The 27,640-nt window shown below is 46.4% G+C and overlaps 1 protein-coding gene across 1 annotated transcript in view; it reads right to left on the reverse strand.

Moving 5' to 3' along the window:
- The window catches only part of HIRA (histone cell cycle regulator), a 61,396-nt gene that overhangs the window by 9,145 nt on the left and 24,611 nt on the right, over window positions 1-27,640 (reverse strand). Inside the window, exons 7-20 of the mRNA XM_083717019.1 lie at window positions 27,184-27,344; window positions 24,931-25,098; window positions 23,181-23,294; window positions 20,175-20,245; window positions 16,490-16,595; window positions 14,915-15,133; window positions 13,188-13,273; window positions 11,860-12,054; window positions 9,313-9,483; window positions 5,608-5,800; window positions 4,246-4,347; window positions 1,859-2,007; window positions 1,007-1,168; window positions 371-429 (exon numbers count right to left, since the gene is read on the reverse strand). Coding sequence (XP_083573145.1) covers window positions 371-429; window positions 1,007-1,168; window positions 1,859-2,007; window positions 4,246-4,347; window positions 5,608-5,800; window positions 9,313-9,483; window positions 11,860-12,054; window positions 13,188-13,273; window positions 14,915-15,133; window positions 16,490-16,595; window positions 20,175-20,245; window positions 23,181-23,294; window positions 24,931-25,098; window positions 27,184-27,344 — 1,956 coding nt within the window. The remainder of the gene's footprint in view (window positions 1-370; window positions 430-1,006; window positions 1,169-1,858; window positions 2,008-4,245; window positions 4,348-5,607; window positions 5,801-9,312; window positions 9,484-11,859; window positions 12,055-13,187; window positions 13,274-14,914; window positions 15,134-16,489; window positions 16,596-20,174; window positions 20,246-23,180; window positions 23,295-24,930; window positions 25,099-27,183; window positions 27,345-27,640) is intronic.

The following is a 27,640-nucleotide window of genomic DNA, read 5'->3' on the forward strand; positions in this document are numbered from 1 at the left end:
TAATGAGACTTCCTTGGAGCAAAGTCATAGCAGGGTTACAAGCCTAAGTAGAACTTGGTTGGGTAGAATCCATCATGTCTAAAGAAAATAAATGTGGAGGGGGATGAAAAGGAGGAGGAGGAGGAGGGGAAGTGGCCGTGAAGTGTTAGGGTGATGTGTTTTGACCACACAGGACGTTTAATGCAGGCATAGGCAAACTCGGCCCGCCAGATGTTTTGGGACTACAACTCCCATCATCCCTAGCTAACAGGACCAGTGGTCAGGGATGATGGGAGTTGTAGTCCCAAAACATCTGGAGGGGCGAGTTTGCCCATGCCTGGTTTAATGCATAGCACTACAAAGCACCCCTAACCGGAAATAATTTCATTACCTGCTAAAATTGTTTGCAGGGACTCGTCTTTCACCACTACTGCCTGTTTTTGAGCATTCCTGGAAAGTACAGAAAGGGAATGGCATTTCAGTTCAGTAAAACACAGAAGAGAAACTGAAATACGGCACGGTAAAATATTAAAACTGAAAACCAAGGAATTGCCGCTGGAACTTTGGCACCAGTCTCATAGGATGCTAAGCGTCACACCAATATAATTCTTGGTAAGATTCAGGGGACTATCGCTTCATTGGCACTGGCTCACATGGGAAAGCCTGAATTGAACCAGGTCCCGCTTTTGAGAAGCTGTACTGAAAGACTAGAGGATAAGGCTACCCTTGGCTACCAGCTACAACGACTATGTTCTGCCTCTGCCAGAGGAAGCTCAGGCAAGGAGTTGTGCTGACACAATGAGGTCCCCCCGCCATCTCCCTTGCCCCCAAAAGTGGCTCTTGTGGGGGGTGGGAGAATCCCAAGAACAGTGCAAGAGGGAAGCAGAGAGGAGATTGCTTCATTTGGTAAGCTGAAATGAATCAACTGATTGAACAACTGCCATTGCACTCGCTGGATTCCTCCCTCTGCACCTGTTGACTGTAACCTTCCTGAGGGCCATTGAAACGACGACAGCTTAGTGCTTACCAGACGGAGAGGGTTGCAGCCGTGGTGAGAGCCATGATGTAGAAGCCCGTGCAGTGCAAAGTGGAGATTGGCGAATGCAAGACGATGGGAGGGAGAAGGCGGCGGCCGCAAGCCGAAAACACAGACAGGGTCCGCTTCTCACAAGCAACACTCACTACCTTGCTGGAAAAGAACCAGGGGATGGGAAAGAGAAATCAACTCAGAACTTCCAGTTATTTAATAAGACCGACGCTTTGCACGAAGAGTCTCCAAAGTGGCTTGCGCACAAAACGAAAACACAACAAGAAAGTGAGAAATAAAAACACATTTTAAAAAAGCACAACCCAACCTCCATGGTAAACAAGAGGGGAAAGCTACAAACATCTCTGCAATTGCATCCCAGAGAAAGCTTGGGAGAACGGGACAGCTTCCATCCGAAAACCTAAAATATATTTCTGAAAGACATTCTTATCCTGCCCTTCTGTTATCAATATGAGGCATTCCATCAGCTGGTGGAACACGCAGAATGTATTTTTAATTTTGTTTTCATCCTAGTCAGAGAGCTGCCCTTGGGTGATTGGGTGGCACGGGAACAGGAGGTCGCTGAGCACTGAGAAGGTGTTGATGCTTTTGAATTATGGTGCTAGAGGAGACTCTTGAGAGCCCCATGGACTGCAAGAAGAACAAACCTATCCATTCTGAAGGAAAGCACAGTTCGCAGAGCCTGAATAGGTGTTTATGGGGTAAGGTGATCCCATGAGTAAACTGGTGCCAAGACATTAAGGGCTTTATATACCAAGTTGATGCCTTCAACCTGGCCTGGTTGTGGCTGTGTTTGCACATGCACACACACACAAACACACACACACTCACCAGCTTCCTGCTGCTGAGAGAATTCGGCTGGTGAGGACTGTTTCCCATTCCTTTCCTTCCCGGTTGCACTTTAACCTGCTGAGTTTTGAACCTCCCACTGTGGTGATTTCATTCTCCACTTCAATGTACATGGAGGGATCTGAGCTGACCTGCAAAAGTTGGTTCTCTTAAAATGAAAGCTGAGCAACAGAAAGGCAAATATATATCCCAATTCAAACAATTAAAAAAACCCCACACACCCTGGAAATTTGAAGGTGCCGTTATCCAACATTGAAAATGGTAGATTCTTTATTTAAAAACACACATTGCTCAAACACGGTGGCTCATCTGAAATACCTGCCCGTTCACAGCTACTGTATTATGTAGTAGTAACTGAAACGTTATTAAAAGTGCCTGCCAGCGGCATTATTCAGAATCACCATTATTACCAGGCCCTTCTCATATTTTATTAGCTTGTTAAATTTACATACTGCTCCTAAAGAACAGCTCTCTGCAGTTTACAACTGCAGACTTGAGAGGAAAGGTAAGAAACAGCATTAAGTACAGTGAATTTGCTCTACTCTTGTCAATGCTGTCCAAGTCTTTATTATTCTGCCAAAGGTCAATTGTACAGTACACCCCCCCCCAATAAGTCATTTAGGGCATGCTACAGCAAAATAGCACATCTGAACTTCCACGCTACACCAATACTTAGCAACAAGGGCTCATTACAAAGGAAGTGAAATGCCACCATTTATAATTTAACCTGATAGTAAAAGTAAAGGGACCCCTGACCATTAGGTCCAGTTGTGACTGACTCTGGGGTTGTGGCGCTCATCTCGCTTTACTGGCCGAGGGAGCCGGCGTACAGCTTCTGGGTCATGTGGTCAGCATGACTAAGCCGCTTCTGGCGAACCAGAGCAGCGCACGGAAACACCGTTTACCTTCCCGCCAGAGCTGTACCTAATTATCTACTTGCACTGGCATGCTTTCGAACTGCTAGGTTGGCAGGAGCAGGGACTGAACAACGGGAGCTCATCCCGTCACGGGGAATCAAACTGCTGACCTTCTGATTGGCAAGCCCTAGGCTCTGTGGTTTAACCCACAGCACCACCCGCGTCCCTAATATAACCTGATACTTTAACCCAAAATTAGCAACCTCCTATTATCTGGCTTTCCCCTTTGTTTTCTCGCCCAATCTGTTGATCTGAGCCAAGCTGGCAACTTAACAGAGAGGCATTGGGGTGGGGTGGTTAGAGTGTTGGATGAACCTGGGAGACCAGGACTCAAATCCCCACTGGGCGATGAAGGTCACTGGGTGACCACGGGCCAGTCGCTGCCTCTCAGCTGAACCTCTCTCACAAGGTTGTTTGTGGCGATTAAATGAGGAGAGGGAGAACCCTGTAGGCCACCTTGAGCAACTTGGAGGAAAAAGGTGGGTTATAAATGCAATAAATAAAGCATATGGGATTCAGCTCCATCCTTTTTAATAGGCACGAGCTGAAATGAGGAAGCTGGCCGGATCAAATATGGTTCTTCCCCCCCCCCTTTTTAAATTTAAATTTTATTTCCAAAACAGAAAAAAGAAAAATTACAAACATCAAATTCAACATCCATATTCATAAACCTATTACATAATTAATTAAATTAAAATATAACTAATTACTCTAAACTTCTCTTTGCTGTATACAAATACAACACAGTTAGAAATTTTATATTAAAGCTTTTATAATATAAGTAATATATCAAATTCTCCTATACCCCCCCCCGTTCCCCTTCACCCATGTGTGATCTTATTTTATTTTTACTTCTTCCGTCTTGTTGTGTTGTTATAATTTAATTATTGTTCAGCTGATTTTTTATTATTTCCTTGCTTACCCCTGCACGTTTTACACGTTATCTATTAATATTCCAGTTCCGGAACCATATTTTTTTCATATATTCCTTCTCTCCCTCCCACTCTTTAATTATTCTCTGATTTGAATGGCCTCTAATTGTTGCCGTCATTTTTGCCATTTCCACAAAATCAGAGTTTACTTTGCCATTCTAATAATGGTGGTATTTTCTTCCTCTTCCAGTTCTTTGCGATCAGTATTCTGGCCGCTGCTGTTGCGTAAAGGAATGCATTTTTCTTATGTCTGGGAACGTCCGGATCAAATATGGTTCTATGGGTCCGGCTTGTTGGCAGGAAGACCAAAATGTCATCTTTTTCCCAACCCCTTTTATACCCCAAACACTTTGCTGGGAACCTCTGCCTTGGGAAACTGTGAAGACTTCGCTCCTTATGCTCCGGAGTTTCCGCAGCTGGCTGTCCACGCCGATCCTGGCTCTTCTCTTGGAACTAACCTGCTGTTAACTGCAGAAGGGTCAGTGTAGTTTGTTTTTTTTTTTTTAAATCCAACACTTACTTGCAATGCAAACGATTTCTGAGGAACTGGGGTTGGCAGTTTAAGTGTGAGCGGTGCACTGTGGCAAGCACCATCCTTCTCAGAAGCCAGGATTGCTGGAGACTGAAAGGCAAGAAGAAGAACTCAACCAGGCTGACTGGCGTAAAAACGCCTGTGTCCATTTAATTGCAAACACCAGCTGGAGCTGGAAAGGAATCCAGGAAAGAGAGAAGGAGCAGGAGCTCGCTGTAGTCTTCACCTGCTTTTCTCCTTCCTGGAGATTCCTTTCCACGAAGCTCTCAGTGGGAAGGGGACATTTTTACCACCTGCTCTTGCTCCACCAAGAGTTTTTTTGTTTTTTTCACGGTTCTTTACATATCTGCATATTTTTTATTTTTTTTAAAAATATATATTAAAGATTTATTGATTTACAAATGTATGTGCAATGTCTCTTTTTTCAGGTTACATTTTCTACAGATCAGTTTCATTTGTTGAGACATTAGTGTTACATTAGGAAGAAAGGGAGGAAAGAGGTGGAGGGGGGAATGGTGAGTGGGGTGGGGTGGGAATGCTTCTATTCTACTTAGTGTATGTGTAGGGTTTTGTGTCAGCGCCACTTGTGTGAGTTTACTATTCACTTGTATTCCTTTGGTGGTTAGAGAGGTTGGGGGTGGCTGGTTGCCTTTGACTGGCTGTGGTGAAATTTGTTTCCGTGTCTGTGTGTGTTTGGATCAGGTTAGCCAGATTGATTCAAATGCTGTTGGCAGATTCTTGTCGTTGTCTTGTTGGGCTGTGTATGTGATAAAAAGTAACCACACCAGGGTGAAGGCGTCTTCTTCTATTTGCCTCCGTGTCAGTTTCAATTTGTTGGTTAGTTTTTCTAATAAGGTTGTTTCCCATACTGATACCATTGGTCCATGCCATGGGTAGGCAAACTAAGGCCTGGAGGCTGGATCCGGCCCAACTGCCTTCTAAATCCGGCCCACGGACGGCCCAGGAATCAGCGTGTTTTTACATGAGTAGAATGTGTCCTTTTATTTAAAATGCATCTCTGGGTTATTTGTGGGGCATAGGAATTCGTTCATTTTTTTTCCTCAAAATGTAATCCGGCCCCCCACAAGGTCTGAGGGACAGTGGACTGGCCCCCTGCTGAAAAGAATCTGCTGACCCCTGGTCTATGCTTACTCCTGACAGGTCTCTCCAGTGTCTGGCTATGATGTTTCTGGCTGCTGAGAGTAGGTGGGTTATGAGCTCTTTGTGTATTTGGTAAATGATGTGCCACTTCAAGGTTGCCAGTCAAAAGACAGGATGCAAATCAAGTACAGATAAATATTTTTTTTCAAAGGCAAATGAGTAAGAGAAGATGACAGGCACCCCAGCTACCTGAACTGTTAGCGTCACAGGCATCAGTCTTGAGTCCTTTCGAGGTCTGCCTTTCTTCTTCTTTTCTACCTCAAGGTCCAGTTTACGCTTGGACAGAATCATAGGCTTGGCTGGGATCTTTTCCTCACTGTCGCTGCTACTCTCCAAGATATCCTTGGGTTTGCTTTCCCTAATTGAGTTCTGCTCCTTCAATCTGCAGAAGAAACACAGGGTTACTCGACGAAGTTTCAAAAGCGGTTTCTGGTGCAATGCAGAGGGTTAAGAGAAGCGGCCTTTTAACAAATCAGACGGCCCTGGTATCTCTAGAAGGGTACCATCTCCTCTGACTGGCAAAGGTGCTCCAAGGTCTCAGGCAGAGAGGGGTCTTTTCCAAGCCTGCTACCCAAGACCCTTTTAACTCAGGGATTGGTAAACTTTGGCCCTGCAGATGTTGTTGGATTACGACTCTCTTCATCCCTCACCACTGGCCACGCTGGTTGAGATGATGGGAGTTGTAGTCGCAACAACATCTAGAGAACCAAGGATGAGAGAATTTGCTCCAAACACACAGCATAGCAATTAGCCATGTATGATAATGATAATTTCATTTATCAGTCGCTTTTTGCAACGACAAACGCGAAGTGGCTTGGCAAAAATTAAAAGCTACACACGTGAAAAACCAATTAAAACCTGAGGAATAATTAAAAACACATACAATAGAAAATGTATAAGGTGCTCATTCAGCAACAAATTAGTAATGACCCCAGTAAAAGATGGGCACAACCACAGGAGACATTAATTAACTGAAGGCCTGAGAAAAGAATTATCCTGGCACTTAACAGCTGACAGAAATGGGGCCAGGCATGTCTCTCAGATGAAGATGGCAGGATCTGGGCTGATTCGTGGGGGTGGGAGTGGCCTAATGATTAAAAATCCACACGTTTTCAAACAACATTTGGAGACTTTTAGTTTAGAGGAATGGCAAAGAAGAGAAGACATGATAGAGGTATATAAAATGGTGCATGGCGTTGGGACAGTGGATAGAGAAACATTTTCCCCCTTCTCTCACAACGCTAGAACCCAGGGCCATCCAATGAAGTGGAACCCTGGACAATTCAGGGCAGACAAAGTACATTTGTACCTTGGATCTAAAACACCTTGGCTCCCAAACAAATCGGCTCCTGAACGATCGAAACCCGGAAGTGAGTGTTCTGGTTTTTGAACGGTTTTCAGAAGCCGAACGTCCGGCGCAGCTTCCGATTGGCTGCAGGACGCTCCTGTAGCCAATCGAAAGCCGCACATTGGTTTTCGAACGGTTCCGGAAGTCAAACGGACTCCCAGAACGCATTCTGTTCAAGAACCAAGGTACGACTGTACTTTTTCACGTAGCGCACAGTAGAATTACGGAGATCACTCCAACAAGAAGCAGTGATGGTTATCAATTTAGACCAGTGTTTCCCAACCTTGGGCCTCCAGCTGTTTTTGGACTACAACTCCCATCATCCCTAGCTAGCAAGACCAGTGGTCAGGGATGATGGGAGTTGTAGTTCAAAAACAGCTGGAGTCCCAAGGTTGGGAAACACTGATTTAGACGGCCTTAAAAGATGGTTATAGACAAATTCCACGCAGGCTAAAGCATGGCTACTGGCCATGAGGACTATGTTCTTCTCCCTCCACTGTTGGGGGCAGTAAGCCTCTGAATGTCAGTCGTTGGGAATCACAAGTGGTGAGACCGCCGTTGCACTCAGCTCCTGCTTTTGGGCTTCCCATACACACTGGGTTGGCTACTTTGAGAACAGGATATTGACTAGGTGGGCTAATGGCCAAGTTCAGCAGCAAGCACTTTGGATGTAGCGTTAGCAGCAGCAGTAAGGACAAAATAAAGGTAAAGGTACACCTGACCTTTAGGTCCAGTCATGGCCAACTCTGGGGTTGCGGCGCTCATCTCGCTTTATTGGCCGAGAGAGCCGGCGTACAGCTTCCGGGTCATGTGGCCAGCATGACTAAGCCGCTTCTCGCGAACCAGAGCAGCGCATGGAAACGCCGTTTACCTTCCCGCCGGAGCGGTACCTATTTATCTACTTGCACTTTGACGTGCTTTCGAACTGCTAGGTTGGCAGGAACAGGGACTGAGCAGCGGGAGCTCACCCCGTCGTGGGGATTCGAACTGCCAACCTTCTGATCGGCAAGTCCTAGGCTCTGTGGTTTAACCCACAGTGGCACCCACGTCCCGACAAAATGCACTACTCTAAACATGGTGGGAACGGCCATCCCATTCAGGACACAAATTGGCTGAAACCTAAATGGCCAGTTACAGCTCAGATGCAACAGATGCTTCAGATCAGGAACGAGCAACCTGGGAACCTTTGGCCTTGCTAGTGCAAGTTTAATCTGGTGTCCAACCACACATGGGCAGCCACAGCTTCTCTGTCCCAGCTAGAGATCTTGTGGTCTGAATATGGGACAAAGCACGTGCTTTGCCCTGACCTAGCCACTGTGATCCACGCGACGGTCATCTCCAGGCTTGACTACTGTAACTCGCTCTACGTGGGGCTGCCCTTGAGACTGACCCAGAAACTCCAGCGGGTGCAGAATGCCTTACGGGGTCCTCGCTGCGGGATCACATTCACTCAGTGCTATGCCAGCTGCACTGGCTCCCGGTGGAGTATAGAATCAGGTTTAAGGTGCTGGTTTTAACCTTTAAAGCCCTATACGGCCTAGGACCCTCGTACCTACGGGACCGCCTCTCCTGGTATGTCCCACAGAGAAACGTACGGTCTTCAAACAAAAACATCTTGGAGGTGGCGGGCCACAGGGAGGTTAGGCTGGCCTCAACCAGAGCCAGGGCTTTTTCAGCTGTGGCTCCGATCTGGTGGAACGCTCTGTCACAAGAGACTAGGGACCTGCGGGACTTGACATCTTTCCGCAGGGCCTGCAAGACAGAGCTGTTCCACCAGGCCTTTGATCAGGGCACAGCCTGACCCCCTCCTCTGGCAATCCTCACAGAACTCTAGCCCAATGGTTGCCATTAATCTGATTTGAACTGATTTTATAATGAAATGATTTTAGAATGTTGTATCATTTTACTGTTGTTAGCCGCTCTGAGCCTGGTTTCGGCTGGGGAGGGCGGGACATAAATAAAAAAAAAATATTATTATTATTATTATTATTATTATTATTATTATTATTATTATTTAGGCCTTAATGGCTACAAATGCACACAGGGACAGTCTCCTGAAAAACAGAGGAAGACTGCAATGCGGTATGATTACAAAGCATTCTTATATATTTCTGTGTATATATTTCAGGAATCTTCTAGCTCCTCTGAATACCCCTCCCTAACTTTCCATTTTTAATAATATGTGATTGAATACATTCTTCAATGTCCTTCTTTATTAACTTCTGAATAAACACGCATTCTTCAGTGTCTTCATTCATTAACTTTTGATTAATTGTCTTATTCATTAGTTGTTTCTTCCTTGCTCAGTAGCCTAAGGTTAATTATAACGTTCTGCCTAGCTGATTTATTGCATTCCTATAACGTGCCACGGTGCAGGTTTCCATGGTTATTGCCCATATACTTTTTTTTCTGCTGGGAAGGGTTAGCGAAAGTTCATTTGCATGTACCAGGCTACACAACAAGAAAACGGAGTCTTAAGATATTGCAACTTTGGAGGAAGTGGAATTTCCTCCTTCACACTCACCTGGGCACAGCTCATTCCTCACCTGTCTATGGCAATCTGATTTGTGTGTGTTATGGCAGAAGTCCCTGAGGTGGCTTTGGATCGCTCCGTGAATCTCGAATCGAATGCTTTCATTGGCTCTATCTTGGAAGAGGGTGGCAGCACAGAGGGCGAAGATGCAGGGGGAGCAGCTGAAGCAGAGGTAGCATTTACACTGTAAAAAAAAGGAAGAAAAAGCTGAGTTGGGGCAATATATATTGGAGGGGGGGAGTGTTCTACAGGCCAACAAAACACCAAAATGAAAGATCACAAGCAGTGGAAAACGGCGACATCAGTCCCCATTGTTTCACATCAGTCCCCAGGATGGAAGCTGTTTTTCATCCTTACGTGGTACATCTTGGGTAAAGTGGCCCCTTCTGCCCCTCTGGGTAATTCGAGGGGCCTCCAGCTGAGTGAAGAGAACTAGAATGAAGCCACTGGAAGCCAGTGACTTGCCTTGTCCCTCCCCATGTCTTCCAGGTACTTCTTTGGGAAGGTTATTTATAAATTTCATTTTATGAAATTACAGTGGTACCTTGGTCCTCAAGCTTAATCCGTTCCGGGAGTCCGATTGACTCCCGAAACCATTCAAAAACCAAGGCGTGGCTTCCGATTGGCTGCAGGAGCTTCCTGCTCTCAAGCAGAAGCCACATCGGATGTTCGGCTTCTGAAAAACGTTCGCAAACTGGAACACTTACTTCCGGGTTTGCGACGCTCAGGAGCCAATTTGTTTGACTACTAAGCCTTTCGAGAACCAAGGTACCCCTGTATATAAAACAGGGAGAACACTTATAACAACGGGCGAAAATTAAAAGATGAAAAAGGAAACTATAAAATGTGCATGGGGGATGAGTAGTTGCACATGAGTTAAAATAACAAAGGGGAAGTAGAAGAAGAAGAGTTTGGATTTGATATCCCGCTTTATCACTACCCGAAGGAGTCTCAAAGCGGCTATCAATCTCCTTTCCCTTCCTCCCCCACAACAAACACTCTGTGAGGTGAGTGGGGCTGAGAGACTTCAGAGAAGTGGGACTGGCCCAAGGTCACCCAGCAGCTGCATGTGGAGGAGCGGAGACGCAAACCCGGTTCCCCAGATTACGAGACTACCGCTCTTAACCACTACACCACATCACAAAGACTATCAACTTCCAACAGATCATCAGGTATAGTTCCAGAATTGCCAGGCTTGTGATGAAGTTACTTTGACACCTCTGCATCTAGCACTTTGCATACTAGCAGTTGTAGGAAATCTGGCTGGTGTTTTCTGCACGTCTCACTTCTGATGAAGTGGCTGGTGATTATATCACCATGAATTCCCGACTGCACTGGAAAGAGTTTACTGTATCTGACTCCAGCTTATGTTTTTAAACAACTGATAAGTAATACCAACCGATATTGTGTTAGAGTGTGGGATATTGCCACATAGACCAATGGTCTGACTCCATATAAGGCGACTTTCTATGTTCCTAGACTATTTTTGTGACAAACTTAAAATATTATCAAGTTGGCAAGTGATGCAAGCAGATGTGGAACCCTTAATGGGTCTGTGTGTGCTTTTGAGAATCCCACAAAGTTAAGACTGCACACACACACACACCATACATTCAAAGCACGTGGCTTATCCAATAGAATCCTGGGGGTTGTAGTTTACCTTTCAGAGTTACCCTTAACAAACTACTGTTCCCAGAATTCTTGGGAGTGTTGCTGTTGTGTGTTTTAAATGCATTGTTCGTACACAGCCTCAGTTTATGATTACAGTATTTTTTGCTCTATAAGATGCACTTTTCCCCTCCTAAAAAGTAAGGGGAAATGTGTGTGCGTCTTATGGAGCGAATGCAGGCTGCGCAGCTTTTGCTGAAGCCAGGAGAGCGAGAGGGATTGGTGTGCACTGATCATTCTTGCTCTCCTGGCTTCAGGGACAGCCTCCCGAAGCCTCCTGAGCAGAGCGGGAGCGCTCCCACTGTGCTCAGGAGGCTTCGCGCTGCTTTTGCTGAAGCCAGGAGAGTAAAAGGGATCTATCCCTCTTGCTCTCCTGGCTTCGCTTCGCTGGAGAGCCACTGCGCAGCTTTCCCTCTCTGCGCAGCGCCCCTTCAGCAAAGCGGGAAGAGAAACACAGCCCCTTCCATTTCTCCTCCCGCTTTGCTGGAGAGGCGCTGAGCAGAGAGGGAGAGAACATTTTTTTTCTTGTTCTCCTCCTCTAGAACTAGGTGCGTCTTATGGTCGGGTGCGTCTTATAGAGCAAAAAATACGGCACTGGTTAAGTGGTGTCTGACTATTTCCCTGTAACCATTTAACATAGTCCCAAGAGAGATTCCCCCCCCCCCTGTTCTGTTGCGTTGTTAGAACTACACAGATTTTTTTTTTCCAAACATATTTTCAAATCACTGAGGATCAGTGAGAGGCAATATGAAAGTTATTGCCGTGATGGGCTCATTCAAAAACACAAAATCATAGCTAACAAGAGTCGCAGAGCGACCGACATGCAGTGCATGGACAGAGCCCCCAAGTCACAAAAAGTTAGAAGATGAGATCTCCGTTGCCCAGTACTGACCCATCTTTGTTGCCTGCGTCTTCGGTTGGTTTAACACTCACTGCCACCGGCTCTAAGGCAGGCTTAGACGTGCAGAGGATATTGGTTGCATTGTAATCTAATGACATCAGCTGATTGGTTTGAGAAGCTGACATCATTGAGCCTGCTAAGGATCCAGATATAGGAATACTATTGAAAAAAGCTGTAGAAAAATCTCTGTTTTTTCGGGGGGAAACAAACAGACAACAGTCAAGAGATTAGCTGGATTATATACGTGCCACATAATCGAAGGTGTACACATTTTAAACACAATTGTATGCATTGAATTATGTAATAAAAAGGAGGAAGAGATTGTATCTAAAGTAGCACTAAAAGACACGTTCGATCAGCACAAAGATTTATGCTGCATGCAAGGTCAGAGGTGAGTACATCAACCTCCTTCTGGGATTCTCAGCATATCTGAGTCACACAATCAGAAATGGCTGTGTTCGATTTGGCATTGCCATTTTCACCATTGTAGCAACTGCCCCCAACCCTTGTGGTGTCAGAAACAGTCGGAGGCTACCAGTTCATGCAGGGAACTTGAAATTCCCGGGAAGTCTTCCCAAGGGTAGTCCCAGGTACAGTACACTGCAGTAGTCAATGGGTTTGGCAGTTACCAGGGTGTGAGCAATGGCAACCAGCCTGCAGACCCTGAAAGAACCTAAACTGCTTAGGTCTAGGTTATCTGAAGAACTTGCACAGGGCTTCCGCTTACATAAGTCATTAGCTGACTCTCACCCTGAATCTTTAAGAAGCATCAATAACTTAGAAAAAGTACATACATCAAAAGACAAGTTGCAGAGTAGTATAGAAGTATTTTCACAACAGGAAGACATGAGGGTTTCTTTTTAAGTATACAAATGATTTAAGAAAATCTCAATGGAAGAAAATATAAAACCTGTCATTTTATATTTCATTCATAGATAGATAGATAGATAGATAGATATAGAGAGAGATATAGACACGGGTGGCGCTGTGGTCTAAACCACTGAGCCTAGAGCTTGCCGATTAGAAGGTTGGTGGTTCGAATCCCTGCGACGGGGTGAGCTCCCGTTGATCAGTCCCTGCTCCTGCCCACCTAGCAGTTTGAAAGCACATCAAAGTGCAAGTAGATAAATAGGTACCACTCCGGCGGGAAGGTAAACGCCATTTCCGCTCCAGCATTTCCGTGCACTGCTCCGGTTCACCAGAAGCGGCTTAGTCATGCTGGTCACATGACTCGGAAGCTGTCTGCAGACAAACGCCGGCTCCCTCGGCCTATAGAGTGAGAGGAATATATATACACACACACATACAGACATACATACCCAGTATCCAGCTGAGCTATGCAGAGAGGTGTGATTCTTCTCCGTCCATCTGCTGTCCGAGTCTCAACTTGTTTCTTTAAAAGATTCTGTTGGGGGGAAAGATGGCTGTTGGAACTTTTGCTTGTAATTGCTATAAAGGCCTATTGCAAAGCATCAAAAGTCTATAAACTGGACATTTTGTTTATTCAGTTTGTTAAAATACTCCTACCCCTCCCACTCATATAAAACCATAAGGCTGCATAGGACCTTTACAATAAAACAGTCATAATAAAATGTAAGGTACCATAAAAAGAATACAAATTAATAATGATAGCCAGCTCATCATAAGAAAATTTGAGCAGGTAAATAGGCCTATTGTGATTAAAAAAGGCTTGAGGAGCTGTCTGAAAATTAGCACTGATTACGCCTGCTGAATCTCCTAGAGCCCAAGTCCAAAACTCTGGATAAGCCCACTCCGCAGTTTCATGTAGATGTTAAATATCATAGGTGGTTTTCAACCCGCGTGCTGTGGCACCCAGGGGTGCCTTGAATGATGGTCAGGGGTGCTGTGGGCAACACTGACCTCTGTCCTTCTTTCCTTCCTTCCCTCCCTCTGATGCCCTCTTGTGTCTCTGCCTCTCAAAGGCTTGCACAGCTGTTGGTTGCAGCAGCCTTGGCTGCAAACTCTGTAGGCGAATGGTGTCTCTGGGGCTGGCCAGGGGGTGCTGGTTGCTAGGAACCAAGGCGGCCTAGGACTAAGCAAGCAAGCAGGCGAGGGAGCCCAGCCATCAAGTCCGGCAGCTCTTGCTGTTGGGAATGGACAGACAAGTCCCAGGTGGCTGTGGGGCAGTGTGAGGAGGCACCTCTCTTTGGGGCGGGGGGGAGGGCAGCTCAGAGACCAGGGGCAGCGGCAGGGGCTGTCCGGAGGGGAGAGGACAGGAGGCTGAGAGAACACTCCACCAGGGTGTTCAAAAAAGGGTGAGAGGCTGCCAGCTCTGCAGGTAAGGGGTGACATTACTGGACTCCTGAGCCCCACAGTGGTGATGCAGAAAGAATGTACAGTGGTACCTCGGGTTACAGACGCTTCAGGTTACAAACTCCGCTAACCCAGAAATAGTACCTCAGGTTAAGAACTTTGCCTCAGGATAAGAACAGAAATTGTGCGGCAGCAGCACGAGGCCCCATTAGCACCTCAGGTTAAGAACCGTTTCATGTTAAGAACGGACCTCCGGAACGAATTAAGTTCTTAACCTGAGGTACCACTGTAGCTGGTCAAGGGAGCCATGGATTCAAAAAGGTTTAAAACCTCGAACCTTTGGGGATAAAACTGAACCCTGAGGAACCACACACCCTTAACTCGGACAGCAGCTCCAGTAGGATACCACAGTCAATGATATCAAAAGCCACTGAGAGGTAAGGAGAATGAAGAGGAACACATTTCCCCTGCCTCTGTCCCGACAGAGGTCATCATACAGGGCCACCAAAGCAGTTTCTGAGCCAAAACCCGGCCTAAACCCAGATTGAAATGGATCTAAGAAATGACTGAATCGCTCAATGCCTCGCCAAGGCTCCAGTTGTCCATGTCACAGCCTCTCCAGGACTAAGCATGAGTGGCTGGAGGTCTGTGTAAATGACACATGGGAACCACACCAACAACCCTTCTGTGCTGCGTCAAGGAGCCAGATGCCAAACTTTCCCCTTTTGGAAAGGTGACATGAAGGAAAAGAACCACCATCAGAGTCACCTACCTTCCTAATGTCTTCCAAGCTCTCCCCATTCACCATGCTTGCTACTTTAGGCGCTGCTGCCGAGCCAGCTGCATCTCTCGCTGCTTCGTTCTTCTTTTCCACCTGCTGCTGCCTTTGCTGGTACTTCAGCATCTCTGGATTCTCAATTATAGCAGTAGACAGGTGTGCCTCGGTCATGATAGCCAAGCTCTTGCCATAAGTGGTCTGGTGGATGTTGCTCTAAGGGGCGCAAAGGTGAGAACACAAAAGCAGCCGCTTAAACTGCGTGCACGAATCTTGATCAAAAATGACAAAGGACTCGGGCAACGGACTGAATATCCAAATAATGCAGAAACCTTCAGCTGTACTGACTCATTTATTTCCGGCTGCATTTGTCTGCCGGCTTTCACCATTATTTAGAAGTGATTCAGGTGCTGTGCAAAAATAAAGGCAGGAGACGGACTGTGAGAAAGAGGTTTAGAGCAGTGTTTTTCAACCTTTTTGGGCACAGGCACACTTGTTTCATGAAAAAAATCATGAGGCACACCACCATTAGAAAATGTTTAATATTTTTTTCTTTAAAGGCAAACAAAAACGTTGTGAACCGTTCTCTGCTCAGCGGGGATCGATCCGCTGATCCCCGCTGAGCCGGCAGATGACAGCTCCATCTCCGTACTGTGTGCGGAGAGGGAGATGTCAGAGCCCCACTGCTCTCTATGGGGAATCGGATGAGAGCGGACCGCCTGTCTGCTCTCATCTGATCCCATCCGATCTGATCCCCACCCAGGACGGATGGAAAATAGGGTGGACACAGTCCGGCGCCCACCTAGTGGGCAAAAATTTGACTTTTTTTTAATCTTTCAAATTTTTCAATTTTTCCCACGGCACACCAGGCAACATCTCGCAGCACACTAGTGTGCCGCAGAACAGTGGTTGAAAAACACTGGTTTAGAGTATGCAGACAGGAGGGACCAGAGGAGCAGAAAAGAGAGTAGACTAAGGAAAAGCAAGAGATAAATGAGAATTTCTGAATGAAGCGATGGAGGGCATTTCAAACACCAGTGATGCTGTAGACTGAGGATGAAAAGCATGTACAACCCCGCTAAGCTAGCCTTCTCCAGCCTAGTGCCCTGCAGATATTTTGGACAGCAAAACCCATTACCCCTGCCCAGTGGCCATACTGGGGGGAGTCCAAAGCATCTGCCAGCTACCAGGTTGAGGAATGCTGCGCTGAGCTAATGGACATCCCCTTTCAATGGTGGCAGAAAAAGGAAAGAAGACTTGAAAAGCATAGGGATGTACACAAAAAAAACAACAGGCATCTGTTGAGTGCAGGAATACATGCACATAACCTGTTTATAGTGCACCTGCCACATTTCCCCAGCTGTGATCCAAAGGATGTGTTAGAACTGGCAACATGACCCCCACCCTGGCAACAAAAGGTTCTCCCATCTTTAAGATGCGACTGATCAGCACAGTTCTAACCATGTCTACTCAGAATTAAGTCCTGTTGAATCCAATCGGGATTACTCCCAGTTAAGTGAAGTTAGGGCTGCAGCCTTAATTAGCAAGCCCGTCCAAAATAGCGCAGGGTACCTTCTCTTCCTCGCTCAGAGGGTCGCCAAGCTCGTCTTGGGAAAAATCCAAAAACGCTACTGAGCCATCCATGGAACACACCAAGATGCCAAGCCCATTTAAGGTCCTGGGAAGATAAAGATTAGGATTTTGATTAGTACCTTAGACTGGAGAGAACAGCTCATGTAACTGGAAGAGCAGCGGTTTGGTGGGATGTAGTTAACCTGCTGGCAAACCCAGAAACAAACACACACACACACACACACACACACACACAAGTTCTCACATCAACCAGCCTGCAAAATTATCAGGCATCCTGAATGATATTCCTGAGAAACTTCGTCGCAACTTAGAAAAACCCAAGCAACGTGCAATATGCTTTCTGAGCCCAAGTACTCATCATATCCTGGGAGATGCTGTAGAAGTTGCTCCTTCCTGCAACGCCAGGATTAACATGGGGAGACCCAAGCACAGTGGGAGAAGTCCTCCTTGCAGCCCCTCCTCATGCCAGCATGAGCCAAAGCTGACCGCTAGCAGAATGAAACTCCACATGGCAGGTCTGGAACTTCTAACATGACCCTGGCGTAGCAGGAAAGAGTGACACTGCAAAAGCTCTCATGCCATCGAGGCAACAGGAATACCCAGACCTAACTCCCTACCACTGAAGAAAGCCTTGCAAAAGATAAATGGGTGTTCAAATACCGCAGCAGGGAGCAGGATGAGAAACTCTAAGTTCTGGCCTTTTTTTTTTTGCATGTGCTTTTCAGATGGCCTTGGTTTTACACAGTTCAGCTTCAGAGAATGCACAAGCTACACTCCTTAAGAAAGGAGTCTATTGACATGGAACTATGGTCAGAGGAATGGCTTTATGTATATGGGGCAGCAGGCAAATCACGCCCTACTGACCCTATGTTGTGCTGTCACCATTCCCTGTGCAGCTATTCAAAAATGGAAGCTGGCCGTCCATGTTGCTTTATACCATAACAGCATGCTAACGGACTGACAAATCAGCCACTCACTCACAACACCATTTCAAGAGAAAGTGGGAACAACTGGCAAGTGACTATGCTGCTGTAATGATCGATACCATAGTATTTCATACATGAGTAAATAATGGCCATTACAGAATTCATAAGATCAATAGGAAAAGACTGAGCCATCTCAAATACTTCCTTCCCACAACAAATTTCTATATTATGTCTTCTTTTTTGCCAGGATACAAAAAGGCTCAGGCCAACAGTTTTTGAAACATATTCCAGAGACTCTGGAGGTTCTTCAGCAGCTTACAGGGAAACTCGCCAGAAAAGAACCACAGATAAGCTTCCGGAAAGATAGCTTGTGGTGTGCAAATGCAAAATGTGTTGGGTATGTTACAGACAGTACCAGCCTTCCCTGCAGCTCAGTAGGTGCTTTCTGCATCAGCTTTTAAATACCTGCTGCAAACTTTTCTATTCAGTCAGGTTTATGCCAGCAACTCAGAGCACATCTTTCCACAACAGCTATCCAATTTCACCTTTCTCATATGGTTTTTATTGTATGGTATTATGTACAGCTGTCGTGAAACTGTTTCAGTATTTTCTTTATGAATCAGCAGCAAGTAAATATTTCTTATAAATAAAAAAAATGAGCTTCTTGGGAAGGTGGGTGGGATAAAAAAAAAGTAGGATGCTCACAATGAAAACAGCCTGCTTTAAAACAAACCTTTTTTTTCCCCTTTCCTTTTTAATAAACGCAAACTGGGGAAAAAATGTAAATTCAAACCCTCAGATTTCCTCGGAGATGTTAACGTGCTTTACTTACTTGGCGCTCACTAAACAAGCCAGGCATGGCAACCTACCCTGACATCCGCCAGACTTCATTTGACTTCATTTGATTGCCGTTAGCAGTTTTATGGATGGTTTCATTTTACTTTGCCGAAACCTTCTTGGGCATTTTACAGTGTTGTTCTCTCCTTTTAATGGGACTAAATTTGTGGTCTTACGTTATACTATTGGTATTACCGGTGTGTGTGTGTGTGTTTAGCAGGAACTCGGTGGAACTAAGTTCCCTCAATTTTAAAAAATTAAATAATAATCTCTTTTTTCTTTTTGTTTTGTTCTGGAATGGATATACACCCAATGCCTGAGCCAAAAATCCACCTATATCTGTAATCAATAAAGTTGTGGCCAATCCAGCTCATTGTCTGCTTGAGTTTATTAATCGCATCTTAAATTTAGCCACTGCCCTGGGGGGGTGGGGGCGCTGCAACTGGGCTTGCAATAAACTAAACTAACTAACTAACTAACTAATTAACTAACTAAGTAACTTCATGGTAAGATCCTCCACCTTTTTTCCAGAAAAAAAAGCCACTGGGCATTACTACTCTGGTTGTACGCTCTGCCCTGAAAGCAGTGCTGAAATCTGCAGCCTAAAAATCTTTTAAACAAAGGGGGGGGAGCACTTTTTCTAACCACCCACTTCCTGCTTAGCCACACCTTTTATTATCGTGCTGAGTTCAATTAAGGCCCAGATCATCAGCTTTGCTTCTCTTACCACCTAATCATTTCAAACCAGCAGAGGGAGCAACCAGAAAGAGGAGCGAGGGAACGGGCTTTTTACTGAAACTGAAGTAGCACTGTGGCGCCTTCAAGTGGCAGGGAGGTATCATTGCAATGTGGCATAAGAACATAAACGTAGCCTCCTGGGTGAGGGAGTTCCATAGTTTAACTGAGCACTGTCAAGTATGACTTGGAGTCCAGTCACCGCACCTGCCTTTCCAACCTGAACAAAGCCCCAGAAATTTATTCCATTTGTTTTTGCACTGCGCTGCAGTCTATTAGACTTCTTATTGTTTCTAAGGCACTCACCATGGTGCCTTAAAGTAAAGGTAAAGGGACCCCTGACCATTAGGTCCAGTCGTGGCTGACTCTGGGGTTGCGGCGCTCATCCCACTTTATTGGCCGAGGGAGCTGGTGCACAGCTTCCAGGTCATGTGGCCAGCAAGACTAAGCCGCTTCTGGCGAACCAGAGCAGCGCACAGAAACGCCGTTTACCTTCCCGCTGGAGTGGTACCTATTTATCTACTTGCACTTTGAGGTGCTTTTGAACTGTTAGGTTGGCAGGAGCAGGGACCGAGCAATGGGAGCTCACCCCATTGCGGGGATTCGAACCGCCGACCTTCTGATCGGCAAGTCCTAGGCTCTGTGGTTTAACCCACAGCGCCACCTGCATCCCTACCATGGTGCCTTACTCACAAGCAACAGGCAAAATCAAGGATATGTTGTAAACCACAATGTTTTTATTTTGTTAAAAAAAAAATAGCTGAAAACGTGGGAAGCCAGACATTACAGAATTAAATGGGAACTGATGGCTGACCACAAGGATACAGTTTAATGAAACTGCAGAATGACTGGGCGTGCTGACAACAGGAGATCACTATTTCCCAGTGAACAGCAAAGGAAATATCTTTTGTTGCAATCAAAGCCATATTTTGAGAGCCAGTGTGGTGCAGTGGTTAGATCACTGGACTAACACCACAGAGACACAAGTCCAAATCGCCACTCAAGTCATGAAGTTCATGCGTTGAACTTGGGCAACTCTCTTTCAGCCTGACCTACCACACAGGGCTGTTGCAAGGATAGAATGGAAGTGATGAGAACAGTCGCCGCTACCTTGCTCTTGTGAGGAAAGGGGGAATTTAAAACGTAGTTAATGAATAATATCTTACCACGAGATGTCCATGATGGACTTGTCAAACAGCTCATGTATGACAACCAAAGGCCTTTTCAGACACGTCAGCTAAACAACAGAAAGTTGCATGGTGGTTATTGTCATACACAAGTCTCACATCCCATTCTCCAAGATCCACCAGCATGTGGAAGATCATGAAACATATTAATTCATGCAAGCTGAATACCCAACAATGGAAAACCTAGAGTAAGGTGGTCCAACGCACAATCCATGGGCCACATGAGGCCCTCAAGGCCTTTTTTGGTGGCCCTCAACAACATCTGACACCACACGCCCCCCCCCCCAGCCTTCAAGCTGTCTTCCCAAAGGCGGGTAAGCGAGATGCTGGGTGTTGGGAAGGAGGCGAGAGGGCTCTGAGAGGGTCCTAAAGTCATCCTTTCTTCTTCCCAAAGCCTAGTTAGAGGCCTTGCTTCCCCCGCTCCCTGCGTGACAAGGCAGTTTGCCGCCCACGGGTTCTGTCTTGGGCCACCCTGACCTAGAAGGAGAGAGGGAGGGAAAGTGACGTTCCCATTAAAACAGCAACTGGGCATAATGCACCACACACTAGCAGAGACAGACATAACTCCTAGGAACAAGCACGGGTTTTACTGTTGTGACTCTCCCTGACCCCTAAGCTTCACTTTTTCACTACTAAATATACAGGAACACAAGAAGCTGCCCTATATTGAGCAGAGTCGTCTTTTCCATTGGGTTTACTGGTGCGTTGCGCCAGGGCGCCGGCCTCTCAGGGGCGTCTCAGCGAGTGGGGGAGCTGCGCGGCTTTGCCAGCGGCCTCCCCTTTCCCTCCTGCATGCCTGTCAGCTGCGCCCCATCAACAATATGGCTGGCGAGCATGCAGCTTCCTTGCCAAGCCTCCATGGGAGGAGAGCGATCCACGCAGAGGCTTGGGAAAAGGTTGACAACTCTGGGAAACGGGGTGGAGCGCCGGAGGAATCTTTGCACCACGGCGCCGGATATGCTTAAGACGGCCCTGATACTGAGTCTGATCACTGGCCAGTCTACCTCAGTATCGTCCACACTGACCGGCAGTGGCTCTACGGGGTTTCCAAGCAGGGTTCTCTCCCAGCCCTGCCTGGCAATGCTGGGGATCGAACCTGCGATCTTCTGCTTGCAAGGCAGAAGCGCTATAACAGAACTACATCCCTTCTACCACTAACAGAAATTTGTTCCCTGCCACCACCCATGTTCACTCAGGAACTTAGCATATTCATCACATTAAAAAATTATTTAGACTAGGGTTACCAGACGTCCCCGGTTTCCGGGGACAGTCCCTGGATTTGCAAATCTGTCCCTGGACAAATTCCGTCCCCGGAATGTCCCCAGATTTGCAAATCTATCCCCGGGAAACGTGGGAGTGGCAGCCTCAGCAGCCCAGAGCCAGCCTGGTAGCGCAGTTGGCTCTGGCTGGCTTCAGGAGCTGCTTGCGGCACCCACCATTTTTCCTGTCCGGAAGTCCCCATATGATGTGTCTTGTGCGCAACACATCATATGACAACTTCCGGAGAGGAAAAATGGCGGGTGCCACAGCAGCAAGCAGCTCCTGAAGCCAGCCAGAGCCAACTGCGCTACCAGGCTGGCTCTGGGCTGCTGACTATCGCCACCGCCAAAAGGGAACTAGGGACGTCCGGCGGTACAGATCTCCTGCCCCTTCCCCCTTTGTTTTGACTGATCAGGGGAGGCTTAGGAGTCGTGGGTGGGTAGCCGTTACCCAGTTTTTAAAAAAACTGCGCATTTATGTTTCATAGAAGGGCTTTGCACCTTTATACAATACACATGTGTGCTTGGGCCCAGGGTCTTTTGCCTCACCATCCCCACTACTGACTTCCTGGCTGCACCTTGTCTGGCAGAGAAACCATGCGCCTTGTGCCCCTCCTGGGCAACGGCCACCTGCCCACGACTCCTGAGCCTCCCCTATCTGTCAAAACAAAGGGAGGAAGGGGGCAGGCGATGGGGAGGCTTGGGTGGGTGGGTAGCCGTTGCCTGGTTTTTTAAAAACTGCACATTTATGTTTCACAGGGTGCAAAAGAAGGGCTTTGCACCTTTATACAATATGCATGTTTGCTTGGGCCCAGGGTCTTTTGCCTCACCATCCCCACTACTGACTCCCTGTTGCTACTCAGCTTCAAAAAAAAAAAAAAGTGTCCCCGGATTCATTGAGAGACATCTGGTAATCATAATTTAGACCTTACCATAAATAATTTAGAGCTTATCAACCAGCTAATTCAGTATCATTTAAGCTTTCTTTAAATAGCCACAACAGGGTGGTTGGTGGCAGTATTGTGATTTCCACAAGGGCCAGCCAGTCAGCACTCTCCACAGCCTGACAGGAAGGCGGGAGAAAGGTGGCTTCATGATGGTCGCAAAGACTAGCCAATCAGCACTCTGCACAGCCGGCTTACAACCAGCTGCTCCTATGCACAATTCAATTAAGTTCTGTAATGGTTCTAGGGGGTTGCTCGTGCGTAAGTCGTCGCCACACCTAGCTGAGTTACCTGGGTGAACCCTTTCTGTCCGGACAGCCACCCATCCGTGGCTGTCTCAATCACTGGCAGAATCCGTCAGTGGGCGTTTCTTGAACTTCTTCCAGCAAAGAAGTTCTTTGACGCCAAGTCTCCGCCTATTTTCCCTGCACGCAAGTCTTCTGCGCAGGGAGGGTGTGGGCAGCGGAGGACCCGTGCTCTCCCCGCTGGTCTCTGGCGAGGAGTCCTGGAGCCCCCTCACCGATTCCCCCTTCTGCCCCCCTTCTCCACTGGTGTTGCGCTGATTTCCTTCCCCAGCAGATGGGCTGTCTCTCTCCCTCCTGGGACGCTCTCCGTCATCCCTCTGGAGCCCTCCCTCCTCCTCTGGCTCCAATGGCAGTTCCCTGACAAGTTCATACACCTGTCCTAAAAGGCAGAACCAGAGTGGGGCCCACTGATCAAGATACACATGTCTACCTCAGCCTGAGCTGGGCCATGTCAGCTAGAACAGAAGACTTACTTACCCAGACAGAAAGAGACCGGTCTTTGCTGCCGACAGCACAGCAGCAATAAGGGTGGCTAGATTTGGTTGAGCTCCCATTCTTCTGCTTCTTTTTGAAGATTTTTGGATTGAATTTCTAGGGAAGGGAAGGGGAAACGACCAGAGGGTCCTCTTAAAAATTAATTTGCTTTAAGAAGCCGAGCTAAGGCGCAAAGGAGGACCGAGCAGGTATTTTGGGGCCTTGCTAAAACTTGTATGTCAGGCCTGACCCAAACAAAGAATTATACCAATCTCTCCTAACATGCCTATTCTGTGTATTTCTGGGATGGCTGCAATGAAATACAATTATTGCATGAAAAAGAAAACGAAAAAAAGCTCTTTTGGCTCCTGTAGCCTCCTCAACTATCCTCTTCCTCTCCTTCAAGAACTTAATAAATAGCTAAAATAAGCACATTTGTCACTTTTTGTTCCTGAAGCCTACACTACTATTATCCTCCCCCCCCCCCCCCCAGCCACCCCATGCAAGACCTGGCTTAATAATTACCTAAAATAAGAACAATTGTCTCTTCGGTTCTGCTTCACTTCTGTCTACGATCAGGACAGGGAGTAATTTAGACCATTTGGGGGAATTCTAGGGGTGGTGCCACACCTTAAAGAAATAACAGGGCACTGACCTGAAAATGGCCATGTTCTGCTATTGCTCCTGCACTATAGGACAACCTTCCTCCGCCATACGCACAAGGTAGCAGCTTATCACCTGCTTCAGGTATCTTGTAAAGGTGTAGCTTTTTGCCTGACTGGTAAGATCAAGCCCTATCTTCATTTGTTTGAATGTCCTGCATTCCTGTTTTTATTTATTTCTATATGCTTTTATGTTTTATTTTTAGTTTAATAACATTATTTGTTTTTGATGCAGTACATTGCTTAGTTTGTCAATACAGTGGTACCTTGGTTCTCAAAAGTCTTGGTACTCAAACAACTTGTTCTGGTTTGCGAACTTTTTTCAGAAGTTAAATGTGCTCCATTTTGAGTGTTACGCTTCCAATCTGAGAGCCACACTTCCGTTTGGAGTGTTACACTGGGGTCCACCTATTTTTGCTATTTATTTTGGGGGTTTGTTTTGGGGGCTCTTTTTGTTTTTGTGACTGTGTGGAACCCAGTTCAGCTTGCTGATTTATTGTGTGACTGCAGTACATTGTTTATTGCTTTCATTTTATGGATCAATGGTCTCGTTAGATAGTAAATTGTTGTTTTAGGGGTTGTTTTTAAAAGGCTGGAATGGCTTAATCCATATTGCATTACTTTCTATGGGAAAGTGCACCTTGGTTTTGGAACACTTTGGTTTTGGAACGGGCTTCCGGAATGGATTAAATTTGAGAACCAAGGTACCACTCTGTGTACGTGTGTGTGTGCGCGTGCACGTATGTGTGTACAGTCATACCTCGGGATAAATACGCTTTGGGATGAATATTTTCGGGTTGTGCTCCGCAGTGACCCGGAAGTAACGGAGTGCGTTACTTCCGGGTTTCACCGTGCACACATGCGCAGACGCCCAAAATGATGTCACGCGCATGCGTAGATGCGCGAACACGGGTTACGTTCGCTTCGGGATGTGAACGGGGCTCCGGAACGGATCCCGTTCGCATCCCAAAGTACCACTGTATATATATGTACGAGAGTGTGTGTGTGTGTGTGTGTATATATATATATATATATATATATCAATATATATATATATCAGTTCATAAACACTTTTAAATAAATGAACCTACCACCACTGTCACTGCTTTGCGATGGCCAACAAAATCCATGTTGGTCTTCCACCCATCTCGCTCAATGATCTGTGCCGTGGGACCAGAATTATTCATGGCATGAGCAGAGACGAGATAGTGTCCGTCGGGTGACCAGCTGAGCCGTAAAACATGGGTCGTTCCTCCACACTGAAAAGTAAAATCAGGCCACAGAAGGGACTGAGCATCACGTTTGCCAAATGTTCATGGATGATAAATGACACCATAATCTGTTACCAGATTCAACATGTATTATCTGTCACTGGCATCATCTGGGGTGGCACTCACAGGTGCCCATGTCACCCAACCACTTTGGCTTCCAGGAGGATAAGGCTGCCAATGGCTAGTAGCTGGGGATGCTGCATTCTACCTTCACTGTTGGAGGCGGTCCGCCTCTGAATACCAGTTGTTGCTGTTGCATTCAGGTCCTGCTAGCAAGCATTTCCTTGGCCACTGTGAGAACAGGGTGCTGGACTAGATGGGCCGTTGGCATTTTCTAGGAGGCTCCCTATATCACAGAATCATAGAGTTGGAAGAGACCACAAGGGCCATCGAGTCCAACCCCCTGCCAAGCAGGAAACACCATCAGAGCACTCCTGACATATGGTTGTCAAGCCTCTGCCTAAAGACCTCCAAAGAAGGAGACTCCACCACACTCCTTGGCAGCAAATTCCACTGTTGAACAGCTCTTAATGTCAGGAAGCTCTTCCTAATGTTTAGGTGGAATCTCTTTTCTTGTAGTTTGGAACCATTGCTCCGTGTCCGCTTCTCTGGAGCAGCAGAAAACAACCTTTCTCCCTCCTCTATGTGACATCCTTTTATATATTTGAACATGGCTATCATATCACCCCTTAACCTCCTCTTCTCCAGGCTAAACATGCCCAGCTCCCTTAGCCGTTCTTATATGTTCTTATGTTTTCAGAGGTTACGATTTGCAACTGTCTTAAGCCTATACTACGTGAACCCCCAGTTTCGGAATGCAGCAACTGGGGAGAACAGGCACTGAATTCCTAAGCTATATGTGGGAGAGAGAACAGCCACATGCACCCAAATTTATATGGACCAAAACAGCACAAGGTGCTCAGTTTGGAAATGATGGCACCTGCTCATTTCAAAGGCACCTGACTGAAGAAGGCAAAATCGGTCAGCTGCTACGGCTCAGCTCAGATCAAGAACAGGCCAGGAAGCAGGAGTTCATTTAGGTGCTTTTTAGTCAAACCTCGTTCTCAAACGGCTCCATTTTATAACGTTTCAGCTCCTGAACCCCGAAAACACAGAAGTAAATGCTCCGGTTTTCTAACGTTTTTCGGAACCTGAATGTCCAACACGGCTTCCGCTTGAGTGCAAGAAGCATTTGCAACCAATCGGAAGCCGTGCCTTGGTTGTCGAACGTTTTGGAAGTCAAACCGTCTTCCGGAACGGACTACGTTCGACAACCGAGGTTTGACTATATGAGATTAACAGATGTACATCTTCAGGGGCCAATGTGTATTACTTCAATTACTCTGCTGTGTTTGGGGGTCGTTCTACTTAATTGGCTGAGTGGGGCCCTGGATGTTTGGCACAAAGTTCTGTCTTGGATTGCAGGTGCCTTGGACTCACACTTGCCTACTTCTCCTTGCAGATTGTAATTTCCTCCTCCCCCTGGATTGCAGGATGTGGACCGCCAAACAACGGTTTGCATTTGTCCTGCGAGCTAGAACTGCAAACCTGGGAGCCCTGACATCTTGATCTGAAGCTAGGGGTTGAATATGCATAAGGGACAGGTAAATACCGTACTTTTTGCTCTATAAGACTCACTTTTTCCCTCCTAAAAAGTAAGGGGAAATGTGTGTGCATCTTATGGAGCAAATGCAGGCTGCGCAGCTATCCCAGAAGCCAGAACAGCAAGAGGGATTGCTGCTTTCACTTTGCAGTGATCCCTCTTGCTGTTCTGGCTTCTGAGATTCAGAATATTTTTTTTCTTGTTTTCCTCCTCCCAAAACTAGGTGCGTCTTGTGGTCTGGTGCATCTTATAGAGCGAAATATATGGTAGTCCCTTGTGGAGGTCTTGAAAGACATCTCTTGTACAAAGGTTTAAAATTACATTTATTGCTCCTCCAACTTCTTCCTCCAGCCCTGCCCATCAATGGCCTGTGCAAAGGAATGCAGCCCCTGTGCTAAAACAGCTACCCCACATCTGCAGTTATGTTTGTTCATGGGATGAGTTGTTGAAATGGCTAACACAACACACACCTCATCAAACGGTTTGGTGATGCTGGTTTCTAGCTGCCAGTCCATGGTACGCCACACCTTCAAGCTTCGGTCATCTGCTTGCGACGCAATGTATTTCCCAACTGGGTCCCAGGTGAGCCCCTTAACTAAGCCAGAATGTCCCTTCAGAGTGGCGAGAATTTCTGCATGCAGCAAAGAGATAAAAATATTTTTTTTAATTAAAAAAAGACATGCTGACTTTTTCGAGAACGATTAAATGGATAAAGCTCAGAGAGCTTTAAAATGCTACTGAAGCCTGACAACGTCTTGGTACAAGCTGGCATTCAATCATGCTGAATTCATAGTAGTTACTGTCGTTTTTAAAGGACGCTTGCATACAAATGCAACTACGAGATATGAAAGGATCTGCAGGAAAAACACCCACAAGCTTTGCTGTTTGTTGTTTTGAAATAAAACCTTTATTCTATTTGGTTTTACA

This window comes from Podarcis gaigeae (genome assembly GCF_964106915.1).
Source record: "Podarcis gaigeae genome assembly, chromosome: 16".
In the NCBI taxonomy this organism is placed as follows: Eukaryota; Metazoa; Chordata; class Lepidosauria; order Squamata; family Lacertidae; genus Podarcis; species Podarcis gaigeae.